This window comes from Coregonus clupeaformis, chromosome 35 (genome assembly GCF_020615455.1).
Source record: "Coregonus clupeaformis isolate EN_2021a chromosome 35, ASM2061545v1, whole genome shotgun sequence".
NCBI lineage: Eukaryota > Metazoa > Chordata > Actinopteri > Salmoniformes > Salmonidae > Coregonus > Coregonus clupeaformis.
This window is the reverse complement of record NC_059226.1, coordinates 32,779,512-32,800,500: the sequence shown is the minus strand read 5'-3', so window position 1 is coordinate 32,800,500 and position 20,989 is coordinate 32,779,512. Positions and strand designations below refer to the sequence as shown.

At 41.7% G+C, this 20,989-nt stretch overlaps 2 protein-coding genes across 2 annotated transcripts; one reads left to right on the top strand and one right to left on the bottom strand.

The window, feature by feature from the left end:
• Positions 1-81: 81 nt before the first annotated feature.
• LOC121551490 (ketosamine-3-kinase) lies at positions 82-15,999 on the bottom strand. Its single transcript, XM_041864182.2, has 6 exons — positions 15,699-15,999; positions 15,012-15,163; positions 14,720-14,811; positions 14,507-14,580; positions 14,073-14,195; positions 82-924 (listed from the first exon to the last, which is right to left on the bottom strand). The coding sequence occupies exons 1-6, from the start codon at positions 15,837-15,839 to the stop codon at positions 583-585; spliced, it is 924 nt and encodes a 307-aa protein (XP_041720116.1). The 5' UTR covers positions 15,840-15,999; the 3' UTR covers positions 82-582.
• A 93-nt stretch (positions 16,000-16,092) lies between these two features.
• Positions 16,093-18,755, top strand: LOC121551491 (ADP-ribosylation factor-like protein 16). The gene is made up of 5 exons (XM_041864184.2): positions 16,093-16,288; positions 16,691-16,749; positions 16,862-16,978; positions 17,555-17,670; positions 18,127-18,755. Exons 1-5 carry the CDS (start codon positions 16,228-16,230, stop codon positions 18,287-18,289), a joined length of 516 nt encoding a protein of 171 aa, XP_041720118.1. The 5' UTR covers positions 16,093-16,227; the 3' UTR covers positions 18,290-18,755.
• The last annotated feature ends 2,234 nt before the right edge of the window (positions 18,756-20,989 follow it).

The following is a 20,989-nucleotide window of genomic DNA, read 5'->3' as shown; positions in this document are numbered from 1 at the left end:
TTAGGTTACTGTCCTTATTGAGGTATTCAACAACTTAGTTTAGTGTATATTGGCCAGGATACAGGAAGAACCAACACCAAAGAAGCAAGTAATGTACTTTATTTAGCATTGCATTATTAGTATTAACACAGCTTTTAACAAAGCTAATTATTACAACTCAAACAGATCATAACCTTGCTTGCTGCTATGTTTCTTATTTAAGCAAATGGATGTGCAATACTCTATGTTTAGTCTTACACTGTAGCATTAAAATCACACTTATGCTTTCAAACAGCTGTGGAATGTGAACTCAAAAATGATATATTTCTCAAGCATTTCAAGATAAATAGGAATATAGTATCTCTCTTCTATACCATAGCATCATTGTTTTCTTGTTTCTTTCTTTTTGAGTTAAAAGGTTTTCGAAAGAACTAATATTTTCACCCAAAAATGGATTTGTTCCCTTCTGGATGGAAGACTAAGCTGCAGTGTAATACTTTGTAAGGTCCTTCAAGCTGGTCAGTGTCGTTGGTGTGTTTATGTTACAGAGCATTATGGGTAGTGTAGTTGTACATCATGCTACTGTACAGCGATGATCAGTGGTCAGTATTTGACCAGATCCTTCATGATCCTCAGTGAGGACCCTCTGTATCCTCCACCAAAGTGATTCCAGTGGTTCAGATAGTGGAAGAGTTGGTACAGCTGATTCCTCTTATCAAACCCCGGGGCCTTGGGGATCTTGTTGTGGTACCCAGAGTAGAAGGAGTCACTGAAACCTCCGAACATCCCGGCGATGCCCAGCTCGTACTCAGCGTGGCCATAGAAGGAGGCGGGGTCGAAAATGACAGGGCCGTCGGAACACTCTGCCACGTTTCCCCCCCACAGGTCCCCGTGAAGCAGGGCGGGGAACACCTCGATGTCGGTAAATAGCTGAGGGATCTTCAGCTAAGGAGGGGAAAGGAGATATCAGACAGAAGATCAATCACCCATAAAGTTCTCTCAGATCTCAAAAAGTGCATAGGGGTAAGGGGTTGGTTTGGGATTGGGCATAGTAGAGAACCATGTTGAGCTGCTGCTGTAGTCTGTGTTGTTGTTTTAACAGTTACCTGTAGGGGTGATGATATTAATTAACAGTAATTTCGATCCGAATGTGCAAATTATCCAAACAGATACGCAAGGTAGATGGATTATTTTAAATATGTTAATGGGCCATAAACATATATGGCTCATTAACCTTTACGGACCAAATAATGATGATCCACACTTCTTTGCCAATATATATAATAAATTATCAACTCTTCAAAGCAATTCAAGACTCTTATTATGGTGGGAGATTATAATACCGTTTTAAATAGCTCAATGGACCGTAAAGGAAATCACACTACAAACAATCACCCTCATGCTCTTAAGGAAATTGTGAATGTCATGGATACATTAGAACTAGTAGATACAGTGAGCACCATAATTCAGTGACCATCTTTTTGTTATTTTGGTTCTGTACTCTAGCACTTTGAGTTTGAAAGGATACAATGACAATGAGGGTGAAGTGCAGACTGTCAGCTTTAATTTGAGGGTATTTTATACATATCGGATGAACCGTTTAGAAATTATAGAAGCTTTTGTACATGGTCCCCCCCCATTTTCGGGCATCAAAACACATTGGACAGTTTAACATAATGTAGAATAAAGTAATCATTGTTAATATTTGGTCGCATATCCTTTGCATGCAATGACTGCTTGAAGTCTGCGATGCATCGACATCACCAGACGCTGGGTATCTTCCCTGGTGATGCTCTGCCAGGCCTGTACTGCAGCCATCTTCAGTTCCTGCTTGTTTCTGGGACTTATTTCCTTCAGTCTCCTCTTCAGCATGTAAAATGCATGTTAAATTGGATTCAGATCCGGTGATTGACTCGGCCAGTCAAGGATTTTCCACTTTTTGGCCATCAAAAATCCCTTCGTTGCTCTAGCAGAATGTTTAGGGTCATTGTCTTGTTGCATGATGAAGTGCCGTCCAATGAGTGGAGGCATTTGGTTTTATCTGAGCAGATAAAATATTTCTGTAGACTTCAGAATTCATTGTTCTACTTCTGTCTGCAGTCACATCATCGATGAAGACAAGTGAGCCTGTTCCACTGGCAGCCATACAGGCCCAAGCCATAACACCCCCTCCACCATGTTTCACGGATGAGGTGGTATGCTTTGGATCATTGGGCATTTCTTTTTTTTTCTCCACACTTTCCTCTTTCCATCACTCTGGTACGTGTTAATCTTTGTCTCATCTGTCCACAATACTTTTTTCCAGAACTCTTGGGGCTCTTTTGGGTGCTTTTTAGCTTTTCTGTTCTTCAGGCTTATCAGGGGTTTGCATCTTGTAGTGTTACCCTCTGTAGTCCTGCTGGTGTAGTCTTCTACGTATGGTAGACTTTGACACGTCTACACCTGCATCCAGGAGAGTGTTTTGATCTGTTGGGCTGTTGTCAGGAGGGTTTTCTTCACCATAGAGAGTATTCTCCGGTCATCCACTACAGTGGTCTTCCTCGGTCTACCGGGTCTTTTTACATAATTGAGTTCACCGGTTGTTTTTTAAAATGATGAACCAAACTGTTGACTTGGGCATGGCCAGGGTTTCTGCAATGTTCCTGATTGATTGATTTTCATTTCTGAGCCTTATGACGGCCAGCTTCATTTGCATCGACACTGCTGTCTTCCTCATGTTGTCACACCCCAACAACAACCTCCAAAGGCAATAGCAAAGTCTAGAATCAATACTATTCATCAACAGCTCTCCTGCATTCACTAACGGCACAAATGAATACACCTGCATAACGACACACATCTGTGAAGCCAATTTAACAAATACTTGTAGTACCTTAAAATGGGGGGACCATGTACAAAAGGTGCTGTCATTTCTAAACGGTTCATCCGATATGTATGAAAATACCCTCAAATTAAAGCTGACAGTCTGCACTTCACCCTCATTGTCATTGTATCCTTTCAAACTCAAAGTGCTAGAGTACAGAACCAAAATAACAAAAAAATTGTCACTGTCCAATGAATTATGGTGCTCACTGTATATGGAGGCTTAAATATCCTGATCTAGTGAGATATTCATGGCAGAGACTCAATCAAGCTAGTCGTCTTGACTTCTTTCTTATGTCATTTTCGTTGGCACCAAAAGTTTAAAAAGTGTTGTTAGGGGATAGAATGCGGTCGGACCATCATTTAATTGGCATATACATTACTCTTACTGAATTTCCACGTGGGCGAGGATATTGGAAATTTAATCAAAGCCTATTGGATGATAACTTGTTTTTAACTAGGACAGAGGAATGTATAACTGATTTTTGGGACACCTTTGGGACACCTTTAAATGTGCCTTTAGAGGCCATGCAATTCAGTGCTCATCTCGAAAACAAAAGCAATTTAGGTCAAAAGAGTCCACACTAACAAAGGAAATAGAAGGTCTAACAGAACAGATAGATAGCAATAAAAACTGTAACATAGAGGCTCAGAATAAATTAGAGGAAAAACAAAAAGAAATGGAGAAACTTATTCAAGAAAGATCAAGTGTAATATATTATAAAAATAAAGCAAACTGGATAGAATATGGGGAAAAATGCACAAAATTATTTTTTAATCTTCAACATAGGAATGCTACCAAAAATAATTTATTGAAACTGGTTACAAATGACGGAGTCACCCATGATTCACCAAATTATATTTTGGAGGAGGAAGTAAAGTACTTTAAGCATATGTTTTCGTTTCAGTCGCCTCCATCTCCTCTAACTGAAGAAAATTGTAGAGATTTTTTTCCTATTGATAATGTAAAATTAACAGCCATGCAGAAAGACTCATGTGAAGGTGAAATTACAGAGGAGGAACTTCTGGATGCAATTAAAGACTTTAAGTCTGGGAAAACTCCAGGGTTGGATGGCATACCAGTCGAGGTATACCAAACCTTTTTTGATATACTCAGAGGACCGTTATTAGCATGTTTAAACCACTCCTATGTAAATGGTAGATTATCAGACACTCAAGAAGAAGGTCTGATTTCATTATTACTGAAACAGGATACAAGTGGAAAATATAAAGATCCAGTCCATTAAAAAAATTGGAGGCCCCTTACACTTCAGTGTTGTGATGCAAAAATTCTACCAAAATGTATAGCGCATAGAATTAAAAAGGTATTGTTTGACATTATTCATTCTAATCAAACAGGTTTTTTACATGGGCTATACATTGGAGATAATAAGGCAAGTACTGGATACAATAAAACACTATGAAAAAACTGGGAAACCAGGCCTACTATTCATAGCAGACTTCGAAAAGGCATTTGATAAAGTACGACTGGGGTTTATATATAAATGACTGGAGCATTTCAATATTGGACAATCTCTTATAAATTGGGTTAAAATCATGTATAGTAACCCTAGGTGTAAAATAGTAAATAATGGCTATTTCTCAGAAAGTTTTAAACTGTCAAGAGGAGTGAAACAAGGTTGTCCACTATCGGCATATCTATTTATTATTGCCATCGAGATGTTAGCTATTAAAATCAGATCCAACAATAATATCAAGGGATTAGAAATCCAGGCCTTAAAAACAAAGGTGTCATTGTATGCTGATGATTCATGTTTTCTTTTAAATCCACAACTTGAGTCCCTCCACAGCCTCATAGAGGATCTAGATACATTTTCTAACCTCTCTGGATTACAACCAAATTATGACAAATGTACTATATTACGTATTGGATCACTAAAAAATAAATTTTTACATTACCATGTAGTTTACCAATAAAATGGTCTGATGGTGATGTGGATATACTCGGAATACATATCCCAAATGAAATAAATGATCTCACTCCAATAAATGTTAATAGAAAGTTAGCAAAAATAGATAAGATATTGCTACCATGGAAAGGTAAATACCTGTCAATTTGTGGAAAAATCACCCTGATTAACTCTTTAGTATTATCCCAGTTTACCTATTTGCTTATGGTCTTGCCTACGCCTAGCAAACAGTTTTTTAAATTATATGAGAAAAAAATATTCAATTTCATTTGGAACGACAAGCCAGACAAAATTAAACGGGACTATTTATATAATGAATATGAATTCGGAGGACAGAAATGATTAAATATTAAAGCATTAGACCTATCACTAAAAGCTTCAGTCATACAAAAGTTATACTTAAATCCGAACTGGTTCTCTAGCAAATTAGTAAAATTGTCTCACCCAATGTTTAAGTATGGCCTTTTTCCCTTTATTCAGATTACAACCTCTCACATTAAGTTATTTGAAGAGGAAATAATCTCCCAAATATCACTATTTCTAAAACAAGCCATAGAAAGTTGGTTGCAATTTCAATTTAATCCTCCAGAAACGACAGAACAAATAATGCAACAAATATTGTGGTTAAACTCAAATATACTAATTTTTTTTGACAAAATGTTTAACAAAGGTATAATCTTCGTAAATGATATTATTGGTAGGACTGGTGGAGTTATGTCGCACATGCAGCTAACAAAAACATATGGAAATGTCTGCTCTACCCAAAATTACAACCAAATAATTGCAGCCTTCCCGCAAAAATGGAAAAGGAAAGTGGAAGGTGGAAAAAGAAAGGAACTTGTCCGTCGGCCTTGCATTAAAGAATATAATTGATTAAAGAAAATTGTGATAAATAAAAAAGTATACCAGTTTCATTTAAGGACCAAAGGATTGACAGCCGTCCCATATAGTTTACAAAATCTTCCCAGCTCTGCAGATTTTGCTGCGAAGAGACAGAATCATTAGATCATTTGTTTTGGTACTGTCCATTTTAGCTTGTTTTTGGACACAGGTCCAGGAATAGCTAAAGGATTGCAATATTTACCTGGAGCTAACCCTGCAGATAGCACTACTGGGTGATCTGAAAAGTCATAGTCAATCGATCAATAATATAATAATACTATATTCAATTTACGATCTGTAGAAACAATGAGAATAGAAAGGTTCAGAACTTTTGTAAAACATCACAGTTGAAAAATATATGGCAAATAGAAATCCAATATGGATGGTGTTACGTGATAGATGGGAGGTGTTGAATGGAGCTGAAGGATGGGACTAATAACAACAACTAATAACAACAAGACGACTAATGTAAAGCATGCTGTGTCCATAATAAGTATATAGGTTATACAGTGGGGAAAAAAAGTATTTAGTCAGCCACCAATTGTGCAAGTTCTCCCACTTAAAAAGATGAGAGAGGCCTGTAATTTTCATCATAGGTACACGTCAACTATGACAGACAAAATTAGAAAAGAAAATCCAGAAAATCATATTGTAGGATTTTTTATGAATTTATTTGCAAATTATGGTGGAAAATAAGTATTTGGTCAATAACAAAAGTTTCTCAATACTTTGTTATATACCCTTTGTTGGCAATGACACAGGTCAAACGTTTTCTGTAAGTCTTCACAAGGTTTTCACACACTGTTGCTGGTATTTTGGCCCATTCCTCCATGCAGATCTCCTCTAGAGCAGTGATGTTTTGGGGCTGTCGCTGGGCAACACGGACTTTCAACTCCCTCCAAAGATTTTCTATGGGGTTGAGATCTGGAGACTGGCTAGGCCACTCCAGGACCTTGAAATGCTTCTTACGAAGCCACTCCTTCGTTGCCCGGGCGGTGTGTTTGGGATCATTGTCATGCTGAAAGACCCAGCCACGTTTCATCTTCAATGCCCTTGCTGATGGAAGGAGGTTTTCACTCAAAATCTCACGATACATGGCCCCATTCATTCTTTCCTTTACACGGATCAGTCGTCCTGGTCCCTTTGCAGAAAAACAGCCCCAAAGCATGATGTTTCCACCCACATGCTTCACAGTAGGTATGGTGTTCTATGGATGCAACTCAGCATTCTTTGTCCTCCAAACACGACGAGTTGAGATTTTACCAAAAAGTTATATTTTGGTTTCATCTGACCATATGACATTCTCCCAATCCTCTTCTGGATCATCCAAATGCACTCTAGCAAACTTCAGACGGGCCTGGACATGTACTGGCTTAAGCAGGGGACACGTCTGGCACTGCAGGATTTGAGTCCCTGGCGGCGTAGTGTGTTACTGATGGTAGGCTTTGTTACTTTGGTCCCAGCTCTCTGCAGGTCATTCACTAGGTCCCCCGTGTGGTTCTGGGATTTTTGCTCACCGTTCTTGTGATCATTTTGACCCCACGGGGTGAGATCTTGCGTGGAGCCCCAGATCGAGGGAGATTATCAGTGGTCTTGTATGTCTTCCATTTCCTAATAATTCCTCCCACAGTTGATTTCTTCAAACCAAGCTGCTTACCTATTGCAGATTCAGTCTTCCCATCCTGGTGCAGGTCTACAATTTTGTTTCTGGTGTCCTTTGACAGCTCTTTGGTCTTGGCCATAGTGGAGTTTGGAGTGTGACTGTTTGAGGTTGTGGACAGGTGTCTTTTATACTGATAACAAGTTCAAACAGGTGCCATTAATACAGGTAATGAGTGGAGGACAGAGGAGCCTCTTAAAGAAGAAGTTACAGGTTTATGAGAGCCAGAAATCTTGCTTGTTTGTAGGTGACCAAATACTTATTTTCCACCATAATTTGCAAATAAATTCATTAAAAATCCTACAATGTGATTTTCTGGATTTTTTTTCCTCAATTTGTCTGTCATAGTTGACGTGTACCTATGATGAAAATTACAGGCCTCTGTCATCTTTTTAAGTGGGAGAACTTGCACAATTGGTGGCTGACTAAATACTTTTTCCCCCCACTGTAGGTTGAGAGCTTTTGTGAAAGAGCACAGTTAGAAAAATATGGCATATAGAAGCAAACCAGATGGACATCATGAAAATGATCGGAGGAAGTTCAGGAGTAAAAACAAACAAAATATAATTATTGTAGAATTTGACTGTGTCCATAAAATGTATATAGTATGTATGGGCTGGAAGTAGAGGCCTAAGCGTTGTTGTTCACTAGTTTACTCCAATTGGGGAAGGGGTGGTGGGGTTGGAAAGGACTCCTGAGTGGCGCAGTGGTCTAAGGCACTGCATCGCAGTGCTAGCTGTGCCACTAGAGATCCTGGTTCGCCGTGACCGGGAGACCCATGGGGCGGCGCACAATTGGCCCAGCGTCGTCCAGGGTAGGGATGTTGGTAGAGCAGGGTTGTGGGTTTGTTTCCCACGGGGGGCCAGTATGAAAAATATATAAATAATGTATACACTCACTAACTGTAAGTCGCTCTGGATAAGAGCGTCTGCTAAATGACTAAAAAATTTAAATAAAAAATAAAAAAGTAAAGTAATGAAGGGAAATATAATTTAAAAAAGGATGTGTGTGTGTATGGATGTATGTATATATGTATGTATGTATATGTGTGTGTGTGTGTGTGTGTATGTATGTGTATACAGTGAGGGAAAAAAGTATTTGATCCCCTGCTGATTTTGTACGTTTGCCCACTGACAAAGACATGATCAGTCTATGGTTTTAATGGTAGGTTTATTTGAACAGTGAGAGACAGAATAACAACAAAAACATCCAGGAAAAAGCATTTTAAAAATGTTATAAACTGATTTGCATTTTAATGAGGGAAATAAGTATTTGACCCCTCTGCAAAACATGACTTTGTACTTGGTGGCAAAACCCTTGTTGGCAATCACAGAGGTCAGACGTTTCTTGTAGTTGGCCACCAGGTTTGCACACATCTCAGAAGGGATTTTGTCCCACTCCTCTTTGCAGATCTTCTCCAAGTCATTAAAGGTTTCGAGCCTGACGTTTGGCAACTCGAACCTTCAGCTCCCTCCACAGATTTTCTATGGGATTAAGGTCTGGAGACTGGCTAGGCCACTCCAGGACCTTAATGTGCTTCTTCTTGAGCCACTCCTTTGTTGCCTTGGCCGTGTGTTTTGGGTCCTTGTCATGCTGGAATACCCATCCACGACCCATTTTCAATGCCCTGGCTGAGGGAAGAAGGTTTCTCACTCAAGATTTGACGGTACATGGCCCCGTCCATCGTCCCTTTGATGCGGTGAAGTTGTCTTGTCCCCTTAGCAGAAAAACACCCCCAAAGCATAATGTTTCCACCTCCATGTTTGACGGTGGGGATGGTGTTCTTGTGGTCATAGGCAGCATTCCTCCTCCTCCAAACACGGCGAGTTGAGTTGATGCCAAAGAGCTCGATTTTGGTCTCATCTGACCACAACACTTTCACCCAGTTCTCCTCTGAATCATTCAGATGTTCATTGGCAAACTTCAGACGGCCCTGTATATGTGCTTTCTTGAGCAGGGGGACCTTGCGGGCGTTGCAGGATTTCAGTCCTTCACGGCGTAGTGTGTTACCAATTGTTTTCTTGACAAGATCCTCCCGTGTAGTTCTGGGCTGATTCCTCACCGTTCTCATGATCATTGCAACTCCACGAGGGGAGATCTTGCATGGAGCCCCAGGCCGAGGGAGATTGACAGTTATTTTGTGTTTCTTCCATTTGAGAATAATCGCACCAACTGTTGTCACCTTCTCACCAAGCTGATTGGTCTTGTAGCCCATTCCAGCCTTGTGTAGGTCTACAATCTTGTCCCTGACATCCTTGGAGAGCTCTTTGGCCTTGGCCATGGTGGAGAGTTTGGAATCTGATTGATTGTGGACAGGTGTCTTTTATACAGGTAACAAACTGAGATTAGGAGCACTCCCTTTAAGAGTGTGCTCCTAATCTCAGCTCGTTACCTGTATAAAAGATACCTTGGAGCCAGAAATCTTTCTGATTGAGAGGGGGTCAAATATTTATTTCCCTCATTCAAATGTAAATCAATTTATAACAAATTTTGACATGCGTTTTTCTGGATTTTATTGTTGTTATTCTGTCTCCCACCGTTCAAATAAACGTACCATTAAAATTATAGACTGATCATTTCTTTGTCAGTGGGCAAATGTACAAAATCAGCAGGGGATCAAATACTTTTTTCCCTCACTGTATGTGTATGTGTATACAGTGGGGAAAAAAAGTATTTAGTCAGCCACCAATTGTGCAAGTTCTCCCACTTAAAAAGATGAGAGAGGCCTGTAATTTTCATCATAGGTACACGTCAACTATGACAGACAAAATGAGAAGAAAAAAATCCAGAAAATCACATTGTAGGACTTTTAATGAATTTACTTGCAAATTATGGTGGAAAATAAGTATTTGGTCAAAAACAAAAGTTTCTCAATACTTTGTTATATACCCTTTGTTGGCAATGACACAGGTCAAATGTTTTCTGTAAGTCTTCACAAGGTTTTCACACACTGTTGCTGGTATTTTGGCCCATTCCTCCATGCAGATCTCCTCTAGAGCAGTGATGTTTTGGGGCTGTCGCTGGGCAACACAGACTTTCAACTCCCTCCAAAGATGTTCTATGGGGTTGAGATCTGGAGATTGGGTAGGCCACTCCAGGACCTTGAAATGCTTCTTACGAAGCCACTCCTTCGTTGCCCGGGCGGTGTGTTTGGGATCATTGTCATGCTGAAAGACCCAGCCACGTTTCATCTTCAATGCCCTTGCTGATGGAAGGAGGTTATAACTCCAAATCTCTTGATACATGGCCCCATTCATTATTTCCTTTACACGGATCAGTCGTCCTGGTCCCTTTGCAGAAAAACATCCCCAAAGCATGATGTTTCCACCCCCATGCTTCACAGTAGGTATGGTATTCTTTGGATGCAACTCAGCATTCTTTGTCCTCCAAACACGACGAGTTGAGTTTTTACCAAAAAGTTATATTTTGGTTTCATCTGACCATATGACATTCTCCCAATCCTCTTCTGGATCATCCAAATGCACTCTAGCAAACTTCAGATGGGCCTGGACATGTACTGGCTTAAGCAGGGGGACACGTCTGGCACTGCAGGATTTGAGTCCCTGGCGGAGTAGTGTGTTACTGATGGTAGGCTTTGTTACTTTGGTCCCAGCTCTCTGCAGGTCATTCACTAGGTCCCCCTGTGTGGTTCTGGGATTTTTGGTCACCGTTCTTGTGATCATTTTGACCCCACGGGGTGACATCTTGCGTGGAGCCCCAGATCGAGGGAGATTATCAGATGTCTTGTATGTCTTCCATTTCCTAATAATTTCTCCCACAGTTGATTTCTTCAAACCAAGCTGCTTACCTATTACAGATTCAGTCTTCCCAGCCTGGTGCAGGTCTACAATTTTGTTTCTAGTGTCCTTTGACAGCTCTTTGGTCTTGGCCATAGTGGAGTTTGGAGTGTGACTGTTTGAGGTTGTGGACAGGTGTCTTTTTATACTGATAACAAGTTCAAACAGGTGCCATTAATACAGGTAACTAGTGGAGGACAGAGAAGCCTCTTAAAGAAGAAGTTACAGGTCTGTGAGAGCCAGAAATCTTGCTTGTTTGTAGGTGACCAAATACTTATTTTCCACCATAATTTGCAAATAAATTCATTAAAAATCCTACAATGTGATTTTCTGGATTTTCTTTCCTCAATTTGTCTGTCATAGTTGACGTGTACCTATGATGAAAATTACAGGCCTCTCTCATCTTTTTAAGTGGGAGAACTTGCACAATTGGTGGCTGACTAAATACTTTTTTCCCCCACTGTATCTATATATACAGTGGGGAGAACAAGTATCTGATACACTGCCGATTTTGCAGGTTTCCCTACTTACAAAGCATGTAGAGGTCTGTAATTTTTATCATAGGTACACTTCAATTGTGAGAGACGGAATCTAAAACAAAAATCCAGAAAATCACATTGTATGATTTTTAAGTAATTAATTAGCATTTTATTGCATGACATAAGTATTTGATACATCAGAAAAGCAGAACTTAATATTTGGTACAGAAACCTTTGTTTACAATTACAGAGATCATACGTTTCCTGTAGGTCTTGACCAGGTTTGCACACACTGCAGCAGGGATTTTGGCCCACTCCTCCATACAGACCTTCTCCAGATCCTTCAGGTTTCGGGGCTGTCGCTGGGCAATACGGACTTTCAGCTCCCTCCAAAGATTTTCAATTGGGTTCAGGTCTGGAGACTGGCTAGGCCACTCCAGGACCTTGAGATGCTTCTTACGGAGCCACTCCTTAGTTGCCCTGGCTGAGTGTTTCGGGTCGTTGTCATGCTGGAAGACCCAGCCACGACCCATCTTCAATGCTCTTACTGAGGGAAGGAGGTTGTTGGCCAAGATCTCGCGATACATGGCCCCATCCATCCTCCCCTCAATACGGTGCAGTCGTCCTGTCCCCTTTGCAGAAAAGCATCCCCAAAGAATGATGTTTCTACCTCCATGCTTCACGGTTGGGATAGTGTTTTTGGGATTGTACTCATCCTTCTTCTTCCTCCAAACACCAAAAAGACCAAAAAGGTTTAGACCAAAAAGCTCTATTTTTGTCTCATCAGACCACATGACCTTCTCCCATTCCTCCTCTGGATCATCCAGATGGTCATTGGCAAACTTCAGATGGGCCTGGACATGCGCTGGCTTGAGCAGGGGGACCTTGCGTGCGCTGCAGGATTTTAATCCATGACGGCGTAATGTGTTACTAATGGTTTTCTTTGAGACTGTGGTCCCAGCTCTCTTCAGATCATTGACCAGGTCCTGCCGTGTAGTTCTGGGCTGATCCCTTACCTTCCTCATGATCATTGATGCCCCACAAGGTGAGATCTTGCATGGAGCCCCAGACCGAGGGTGATTGACTGTCATCTTGAACTTCTTCCATTTTTAATAATTGCGCCAACAGTTGTTGCCTTCTCACCAAGCTGCTTGCCTATTGTCCTGTAGCCCATCCCAGCCTTGTGCAGGTCTACAATTATATCCCTGATGTCCTTACACAGCTCTCTGGTCTTGGGCATTGTGGAGAGATTGGAGTCTGTTTGATTGAGTGTGTGGACAGGTGTCTTTTATACAGGTAACGAGTTCAAACAGGTGCAGTTAATACAGGTAATGAGTGGAGAACAGGAGGGCTTCTTAAAGAAAAACTAACAGGTCTGTGAGAGCCGGAATTCTTACTGGTTGGTAGGTGATCAAATACTTACAGTGTGAAAAAAGTATTTAGTCAGCCACCAATTGTGCAAGTTCTCCCACTTAAAAAGACGAGAGAGGCCTGTAATTTTCATCATAGGTACACGTCAACTATGACAGACAAATTGAGAAGAAAAAAAATCCAGAAAATCACATTATTATTTTTTTTGAGCAGTGTATATTTGCGAGAGAAAAAAACATATGGGGGATTGGAAGTGATGCAGACAAGTACATTGATGGAAGTTACAATCTATCTGAAATATTAAAGCTGATCTACCCCCTAAAAAAAAAAAAAAAACAGTTACCTGTAGCTGGGACCACTGTTCCCTGTAGTTACCTGGCTATATAGATACCTGTGGCTGGGAACATAGTTCCCTGTAGTTACCTAGTTATACAGTTACCTGTAGCTCGGACCATAGTTCCCTGTAGTTACCTAGTTATACAGTTACCTGTAGCTGGGACCATAGTTCCCTGTAGTTACCTAGTTATACAGTTACCTGTAGCTGGGGCAATGGTTCCCTGTAGTTACCTAGTTATACAGTTACCTTTAGCTGGGACCATAGTTCCCTGTAGTTACCTAGTTATACAGTTACCTGTAGCTGGGACCATAGTTCCCTGTAGTTACCTAGTTATACAGTTACCTGTAGCTGGGACCATAGTTCCCTGTAGTTACCTAGTTATACAGTTACCTGTAGCTGGGACCACTGTTCCCTGTAGTTACCTAGCTATATAGATACCTGTGGCTGGGACCATAGTTCCCTGTTGTTACCTAGTTATACAGTTACCTGTAGCTGGGACCATAGTTCCCTGTAGTTACCTAGTTATACAGTTACCTGTAGCTGGGACCACTGTTCCCTGTAGTTACCTAGCTATATAGATACCTGTGGCTGGGACCATAGTTCCCTGTAGTTACCTAGTTATACAGTTACCTGTAGCTGGGACCATAGTTCCCTGTAGTTACCTAGTTATACAGTTACCTGTAGCTGGGACCATAGTTCCATGTAGTTACCTAGTTATACAGTTACCTGTAGCTGGGACCATAGTTCCCTGTAGTTACCTAGCTATATAGATACCTGTAGCTGGGACCATAGTTCCCTGGCCTCCCTGTCTCCATAAGACGTCTCCACCATGTTGAGTTGGTGCTGTAGTCTGTGCTGGGAGTAGAATGTTACCCAGTCACTCTGCCACTCGTTCTCCTGATGAGAGAGAGACAAAGAGAGGTTAGAAAGTGGAACACAGATAAATGTCATTCAAAAATTGGCAGGTTTTCTCATCCAGTTTGTCTTTTAAATCCCATGTTGAAGGCACAGTGATGCCGAAACGTTGGTGGTTTACCCAATAAATTACTGGGAGCTTGTATATTGAGTGTGCGACTCTGTTTATTTATTTGTACAGCATACAGTTTAAATCCCATGTTACCACATATTCCAGTCTCGTATTCACTTGTGGGAAAGGTGGAAATCTAGTTGTCTCCCAATATCAGACAATCTGTTGCATAATAGCTCACCTGAGGGAGGTATCCACAGCATGTGGGGACATGGAACCCAAACTGGTCAATGACAGGAACATCAGGTCCTTTTCCTGTTTACATTTAATAGAGTGGTGAGTGAAGGCATGGAGTAGTCTGATGTTGTATACGTGAGAAAGCTTGACTTTTAAACTGTACGAATTGTTTTACCCAAAAAAATAGATCAGTCAATCAATGGACTAGGTGAGTTACCAACTGTCTGCTGTTCCTTATTCTGTCTGTCCCTGTGTCTCTGGTTGTGTAGGTGCAGATCAGCCAGAAGCTCTCCCAGCTGCTTAGAGTGCCTGGGGGAATCAATCAGACAATCATTAACACACTCAATCATCACAATAAAGTCTGACATAGCACTAATACTTTACTAATGCATACAGAAGAAGAAGAAGAAGAAGAAGAAGAAGAAGAAGAAGAAGAAGAAGAAGAAGAAGAAGAAGAAGAAGAAAGATCAAAGACGTGTATTATACAGTATATGAGGAGATTCTCTTACCTGCTGAGACCCCTCATGTCAACATGTTCCATGACGAACACAGCCCCTCCTGTATCCAGCTCTATCACCTTGACAGGCTTGGGGACCTTCACTGTGTCTGTCATGACGATGGCTTCCAAGCTAGCCAGCTCCCCATCAAACATACGCTTCGCCTGGGGAACGAGGATAGGAGACGTGAGGATCATCATGAGATTGACCAAGGAATTATACCATACCTTGAGATAGTGGCACAGCCCTTTGTGATGAAATGTATTGTGCAGAAAAAGTGATTATGTATGTTTCTATGTACAATTGATCACTTGTTTACAAAACATGCAAAACTAGCTTCCCACGGAAGTAGTCTAGCAGCCTTCAGAGACGGCAGTTTATGACTTTTCAGAGGTCAGGATTAGGGCTGTCCCATCACATTAAAACATCCAGCTCTGTGCACAACAGTGCCCTGATTTTGCCATCACATGACTGGATGGCTCTATTGTGAATCCTAATCCTTTGCTCTCAGAGTGCTGGCTACTGTAATTCATTTGATACAGTGTGTAGCTAAATAGCTTGCAACAAAATAATGTTTGATATTTCTGACAAATTATCCTTATTAGGCTACTATTTTACAGTGCTAATCTATTTTGAGTGACTTCATATGTCAATGTAAAGGCATGCAGTATGGAATTGGTAATTAAGTAAATGAAGAACCTGACTCTTGTGGTTGATCTTGACAAACACTCTCCCGTGGTCAGTATCAAAGCTCTGTCCCTGGCTGATACAACCACCTCCAGAATGGCCAGTTGACTTCAGCATGGATGCTCCCAGCTCCTTCTTCAGCTGAGCTTCCATGGCTGTTCTCCAAGATGCTCTCCAAACGCTTGAAGAAGAACCTATTGCTGAACTTAGCTGCACACCACCGGGGTGGATTGTTTGACTCCCAAACTTCTTTAGGTTTGACTCCCACTCCCGTAGCTGTCTGTTTATGTTTTGACAACTGGGTGGAAGAAGGCGTGGCTTGTTTTCGAAGGAAAGGAAGTGATAAATGTTTTTGGTTCCGGGTCAGTCAGCAATGAAACGACTAATGAGAAACTGGATTTGTAATGATTGACTTCTTATTTGTGCAATCATAGTTGATCATATGAGCGTCGCCATGGTGTCAAAGGAAGCTGGAGAGGCTTGCTAGCTAACTAGTCTCGACAAGTTTGATACGGATGAAGTCTTTGTTGGATTTTACGAAATGTGTTTGCTGCTCGGTGCGACCGGTGTTGGAAAGACGCTGCTCTTGAAACGTTTACAGAATATCCTTTCAAACTAGCCAGCATTGAGATTGATGTAGCAAGCAAGCAAGATAATAAGCTAGCTAGTTAACGTTAGCAATTATGACCATGGCTGCATCTCAATAATGCTGGCATCCTTTCCTCGTATCCTCTTCTTCCTCTCCTTCATCTGCTTGGAATCTGATGACAGTGTTCCAATACACATCCACCATATTCTTCTTCTCACCTATCCTGTGTTTTAATATCAGTGCAAATGAAGGAGAGGAGACCGGAAGAGGGGGCCACTGTTGACTATTGAGAAGACGCAGCCCATGTCTCACTCCATCATGTATCTTCAGAGGACATTTCCATGCCATCCTGTCTCATAAATTACAACCGCTAACGTCACAGTGTCTATTTAATCACCCTTAACAGACGATTCACAGCTCAATTTGAGAGACGGGACAACTGATTTAGGGGAACCCCCTGTTACTCTACCTACGGTGAGTCCATTCAGTACTCACCACAGTGATTGTTGCGTCAGTCACCATTTGAGGGTGTCTTAAAACAGAAAATGAATATTCTAGACTACTATTATGTCTCCATCTATTACAGGTGGGCACCAACCTGACAGACCTGACTCTGAAGAGGAAGAGGGTGACCGTGAGAGAGCTGGGAGGCTGTATGGGACCTATCTGGCCCAGCTACTATACGGACTGCTCCTCTGTCATCGTGAGTCCAGAACCACATCCATACAGTGTATAAGTCGAGTTAATATATCTACTCTAAAGAAGAAGATGATGACAGGGGGGCAATCTGGTCCAGATACTACCTACACCGAATGCTCCTCTGTTATTGTCCATAGACATTTTATAAATTAAACCTTTTATGGATTCAGGTTTGTCCAATTGAGATCAAATCTCTTCAGCAAGAGAGCCCTGGTCCAAGATAGCAGTAGCATGAGAACCACCTCATGACTCCTATATAGGAAGACATTTCTCTCAATTTGGGAATAATTCATTGTAAGTGCTTGGAATGATCTCAATAATACTTTGTACACATAATACATTGATTGTGAAGTTTAATGCAAAAATAGTAAATATTTCTATATGATTAATAAGCAAAGCTCCTCTGATCAGAAATAGAGATCAACCAGAGGTTTGAATACGCTAATATCACTGCAATACATGGTAGACCATCAGCCCACTGAACTGGGAGATCATCTGTGCATTCTGCATAATTTCAGGCTTGTCGACTGCAGGCATGAATGATTTAAAATAAAATAATTGTTGTTTGTCCTCTATATAGTTCATGGTGGACTCTGCCAACACCACCCAGATCTCGTCCTCCTGTATCCAGCTCCTGTCTGTCCTCTCTGCTGAACCACTCCACACAGCCTCTGTCCTGGTTATCTTCAACAAGAGGTCTTGTAGTAACACAGACACTACACATTCTCTGGACAAGATCAGTGTATTTTATAGGTGAAACATTCAGAAAGTTCCAGATAGAAATGTAATGAATAGATGTGACATGATCCCCTATTTTCTACATGACAGACAATCAGGTTTATTCAGCACAATACAGTTCTATCTGAATGTTTTGCAACATTGCACCTTACTAGACAGACCCCTGGCTACGAAACAGACGTATCTAATTCCTCCCATTATACTCCCACTTTAAATGCTTTTTTCCCAAACAGACAGTTTCTCTCCCTCCCTGCAACGTTCCTGACTGATTCTCCACCCTTCTTCTCAGGATCTCTATTGTACCATGAGTCTAGTAGAGATTAGCTTTATTCACCTCCTTTGCATAAGTGATCAACAGTGCCTCTCCCTCGCTTTGCAAATGTCTAACCCTTTCTCCACCCGCCCTTCCTCCAGGGACCTCCCTTGTACCATGAGTCTCGTAGAGATGATGTCACTGTTCAGGATGGATGACATCATCGCCTCTGCCACCCAGCCAATCACAACCCTGGAACTGAGCGCTCGATCCGGCCAGGGGCTCCAGGAGGTGTTGGCCTGGCTGGACTCCACCCCTAACTGACTGACTGACTGACTGACTGATGTCATAGAAGCATCTTCCTTTCAGGAAGCAGTTCCTCATTACTGGTGCTTTCAAGACAACTGGGAAAAATACGAGGTCATATCATGACGTCAGTGATCTTCAGGTCGGAGCACTAGAAAGAGGCCCAAGTTCCCGAGTTGGAATTCTAAGTTGGATGACCGTTCAAAACGATTTTCTCAGTCGGAGCTCGTCCCCCCCCCAGTTTTCACACCAAGAATGATGCCGTCATTCACATGGCATCACGTCTTCTTGAGGAGGCGGGATATTAATGCTCTTACAGCTGGAACATCATCCCTGTATTTATTGCCAACACTCTGTATAGATACTGTATCTACCAGGAGTTGTTTTTCAAAGGCTGAGGGAGAACACTGTTATATCATTTGGTTCAAGAATTTCCAAACGGGGAAATGCATAATCATGTGTGGAGTAGTGTCCTCGATGTAGCCTAACTATACTGGAGTAGTGTCCTCGATGTAGCCTAACTATACTGGAGTAGTGTCCTCGATGTAGCCTAACTATACTGGAGTAGTGTCCTCGATGTAGCCTAACTATACTGGAGTAGTGTCCCTCGATGTAGCCTAACTATACTGGAGTAGTGTCCTCGATGTAGCCTAACTATACTGGAGTAGTGTCCTCGATGTAGCCTAACTATACTGGAGTAGTGTCCTCGATGTAGCCTAACTATACTGGAGTAGTGTCCTCGATGTAGCCTAACTATACTGGAGTAGTGTCCTCGATGTAGCCTAACTATACTGGAGTAGTGTCCTCGATGTAGCCTAACTATACTGGAGTAGTGTCCTCGATGTAGACTAACTATACTGGAGTAGTGTCCTCGATGTAGCCTAACTATACTGGAGTAGTGTCCTCGATGTAGCCTAACTATACTGGAGTAGTGTCCTCGATGTAGCCTAACTATACTGGAGTAGTGTCCTCGATGTAGCCTAACTATACTGGAGTAGTGTCCTCGATGTAGCCTAACTATACTGGAGTAGTGTCCTCGATGTAGACTAACTATACTGGAGTAGTGTCCTCGATGTAGCCTTACTATACTGGAGTAGTGTCCTCGATGTAGCCTAACTATACTGGAGTAGTGTCCTCGATGTAGACTAACTATACTGGAGTAGTGTCCTCGATGTAGCCTTACTATACTGGAGTAGTGTCCTCGATGTAGCCTAACTATACTGGAGTAGTGTCCTCGATGTAGCCTAACTATACTGGAGTAGTGTCCTCGATGTAGCCTAACTATACTGGAGTAGTGTCCTCGATGTAGACTAACTATACTGGAGTAGTGTCCTCGATGTAGACTAACTATACTGGAGTAGTGTCCTCGATGTAGACTAACTATACTGGAGTAGTGTCCTCGATGTAGCCTAACTATACTGGAGTAGTGTCCTCGATGTAGACTAACTATACTGGAGTAGTGTCCTCGATGTAGACTAACTATACTGGAGTAGTGTCCTCGATGTAGCCTTACTATACTGGAGTAGTGTCCTCGATGTAGCCTAACTATACTGGAGTAGTGTCCTCGATGTAGACTAACTATACTGGAGTAGTGTCCTCGATGTAGCCTTACTATACTGGAGTAGTGTCCTCGATGTAGCCTAACTATACTGGAGTAGTGTCCTCGATGTAGACTAACTATACTGGAGTAGTGTCCTCGATGTAGCCTAACTATACTGGAGTAGTGTCCTCGATGTAGCCTTACTATACTGGAGTAGTGTCCTCGATGTAGCCTAACTATACTGGAGTAGTGTCCTCGATGTAGCCTAACTATACTGGAGTAGTGTCCTCGATGTAGCCTAACTATACTGGAGTAGTGTCCTCGATGTAGCCTAACTATACTGGAGTAGTGTCCTCGATGTAGACTAACTATACTGGAGTAGTGTCCTCGATGTAGCCTAACTATACTGGAGTAGTGTCCTCGATGTAGCCTAACTATACTGGAGTAGTGTCCTCGATGTAGACTAACTATACTGGAGTAGTGTCCTCGATGTAGACTAACTATACTGGAGTAGTGTCCTCGATGTAGCCTTACTATACTGGAGTAGTGTCCTCGATGTAGCCTAACTATACTGGAGTAGTGTCCTCGATGTAGACTAACTATACTGGAGTAGTGTCCTCGATGTAGCCTTACTATACTGGAGTAGTGTCCTCGATGTAGCCTAACTATACTGGAGTAGTGTCCTCGATGTAGCCTAACTATACTGGAGTAGTGTCCTCGATGTAGCCTAACTATACTGGGAGTAGTGTCCTCGATGTAGCCTAACTATACTGGAGTAGTGTCCTCGATGTAGCCTAACTATACTGGAGTAGTGTCCTCGATGTAGCCTAACTATACTGGAGTAGTGTCCTCGATGTAGCCTAACTATACTGGAGTAGTGTCCTCGATGTAGCCTAACTATACTGGAGTAGTGTCCTCGATGTAGACTAACTATACTGGAGTAGTGTCCTCGATGTAGACTAACTATACTGGAGTAGTGTCCTCGATGTAGCCTAACTATACTGGAGTAGTGTCCTCGATGTAGACTAACTATACTGGAGTAGTGTCCTCGATGTAGCCTTACTATACTGGAGTAGTGTCCTCGATGTAGCCTATACTGGAGTAGTGTCCTCGATGTAGACTAACTATACTGGAGTAGTGTCCTCGATGTAGCCTAACTATACTGGAGTAGTGTCCTC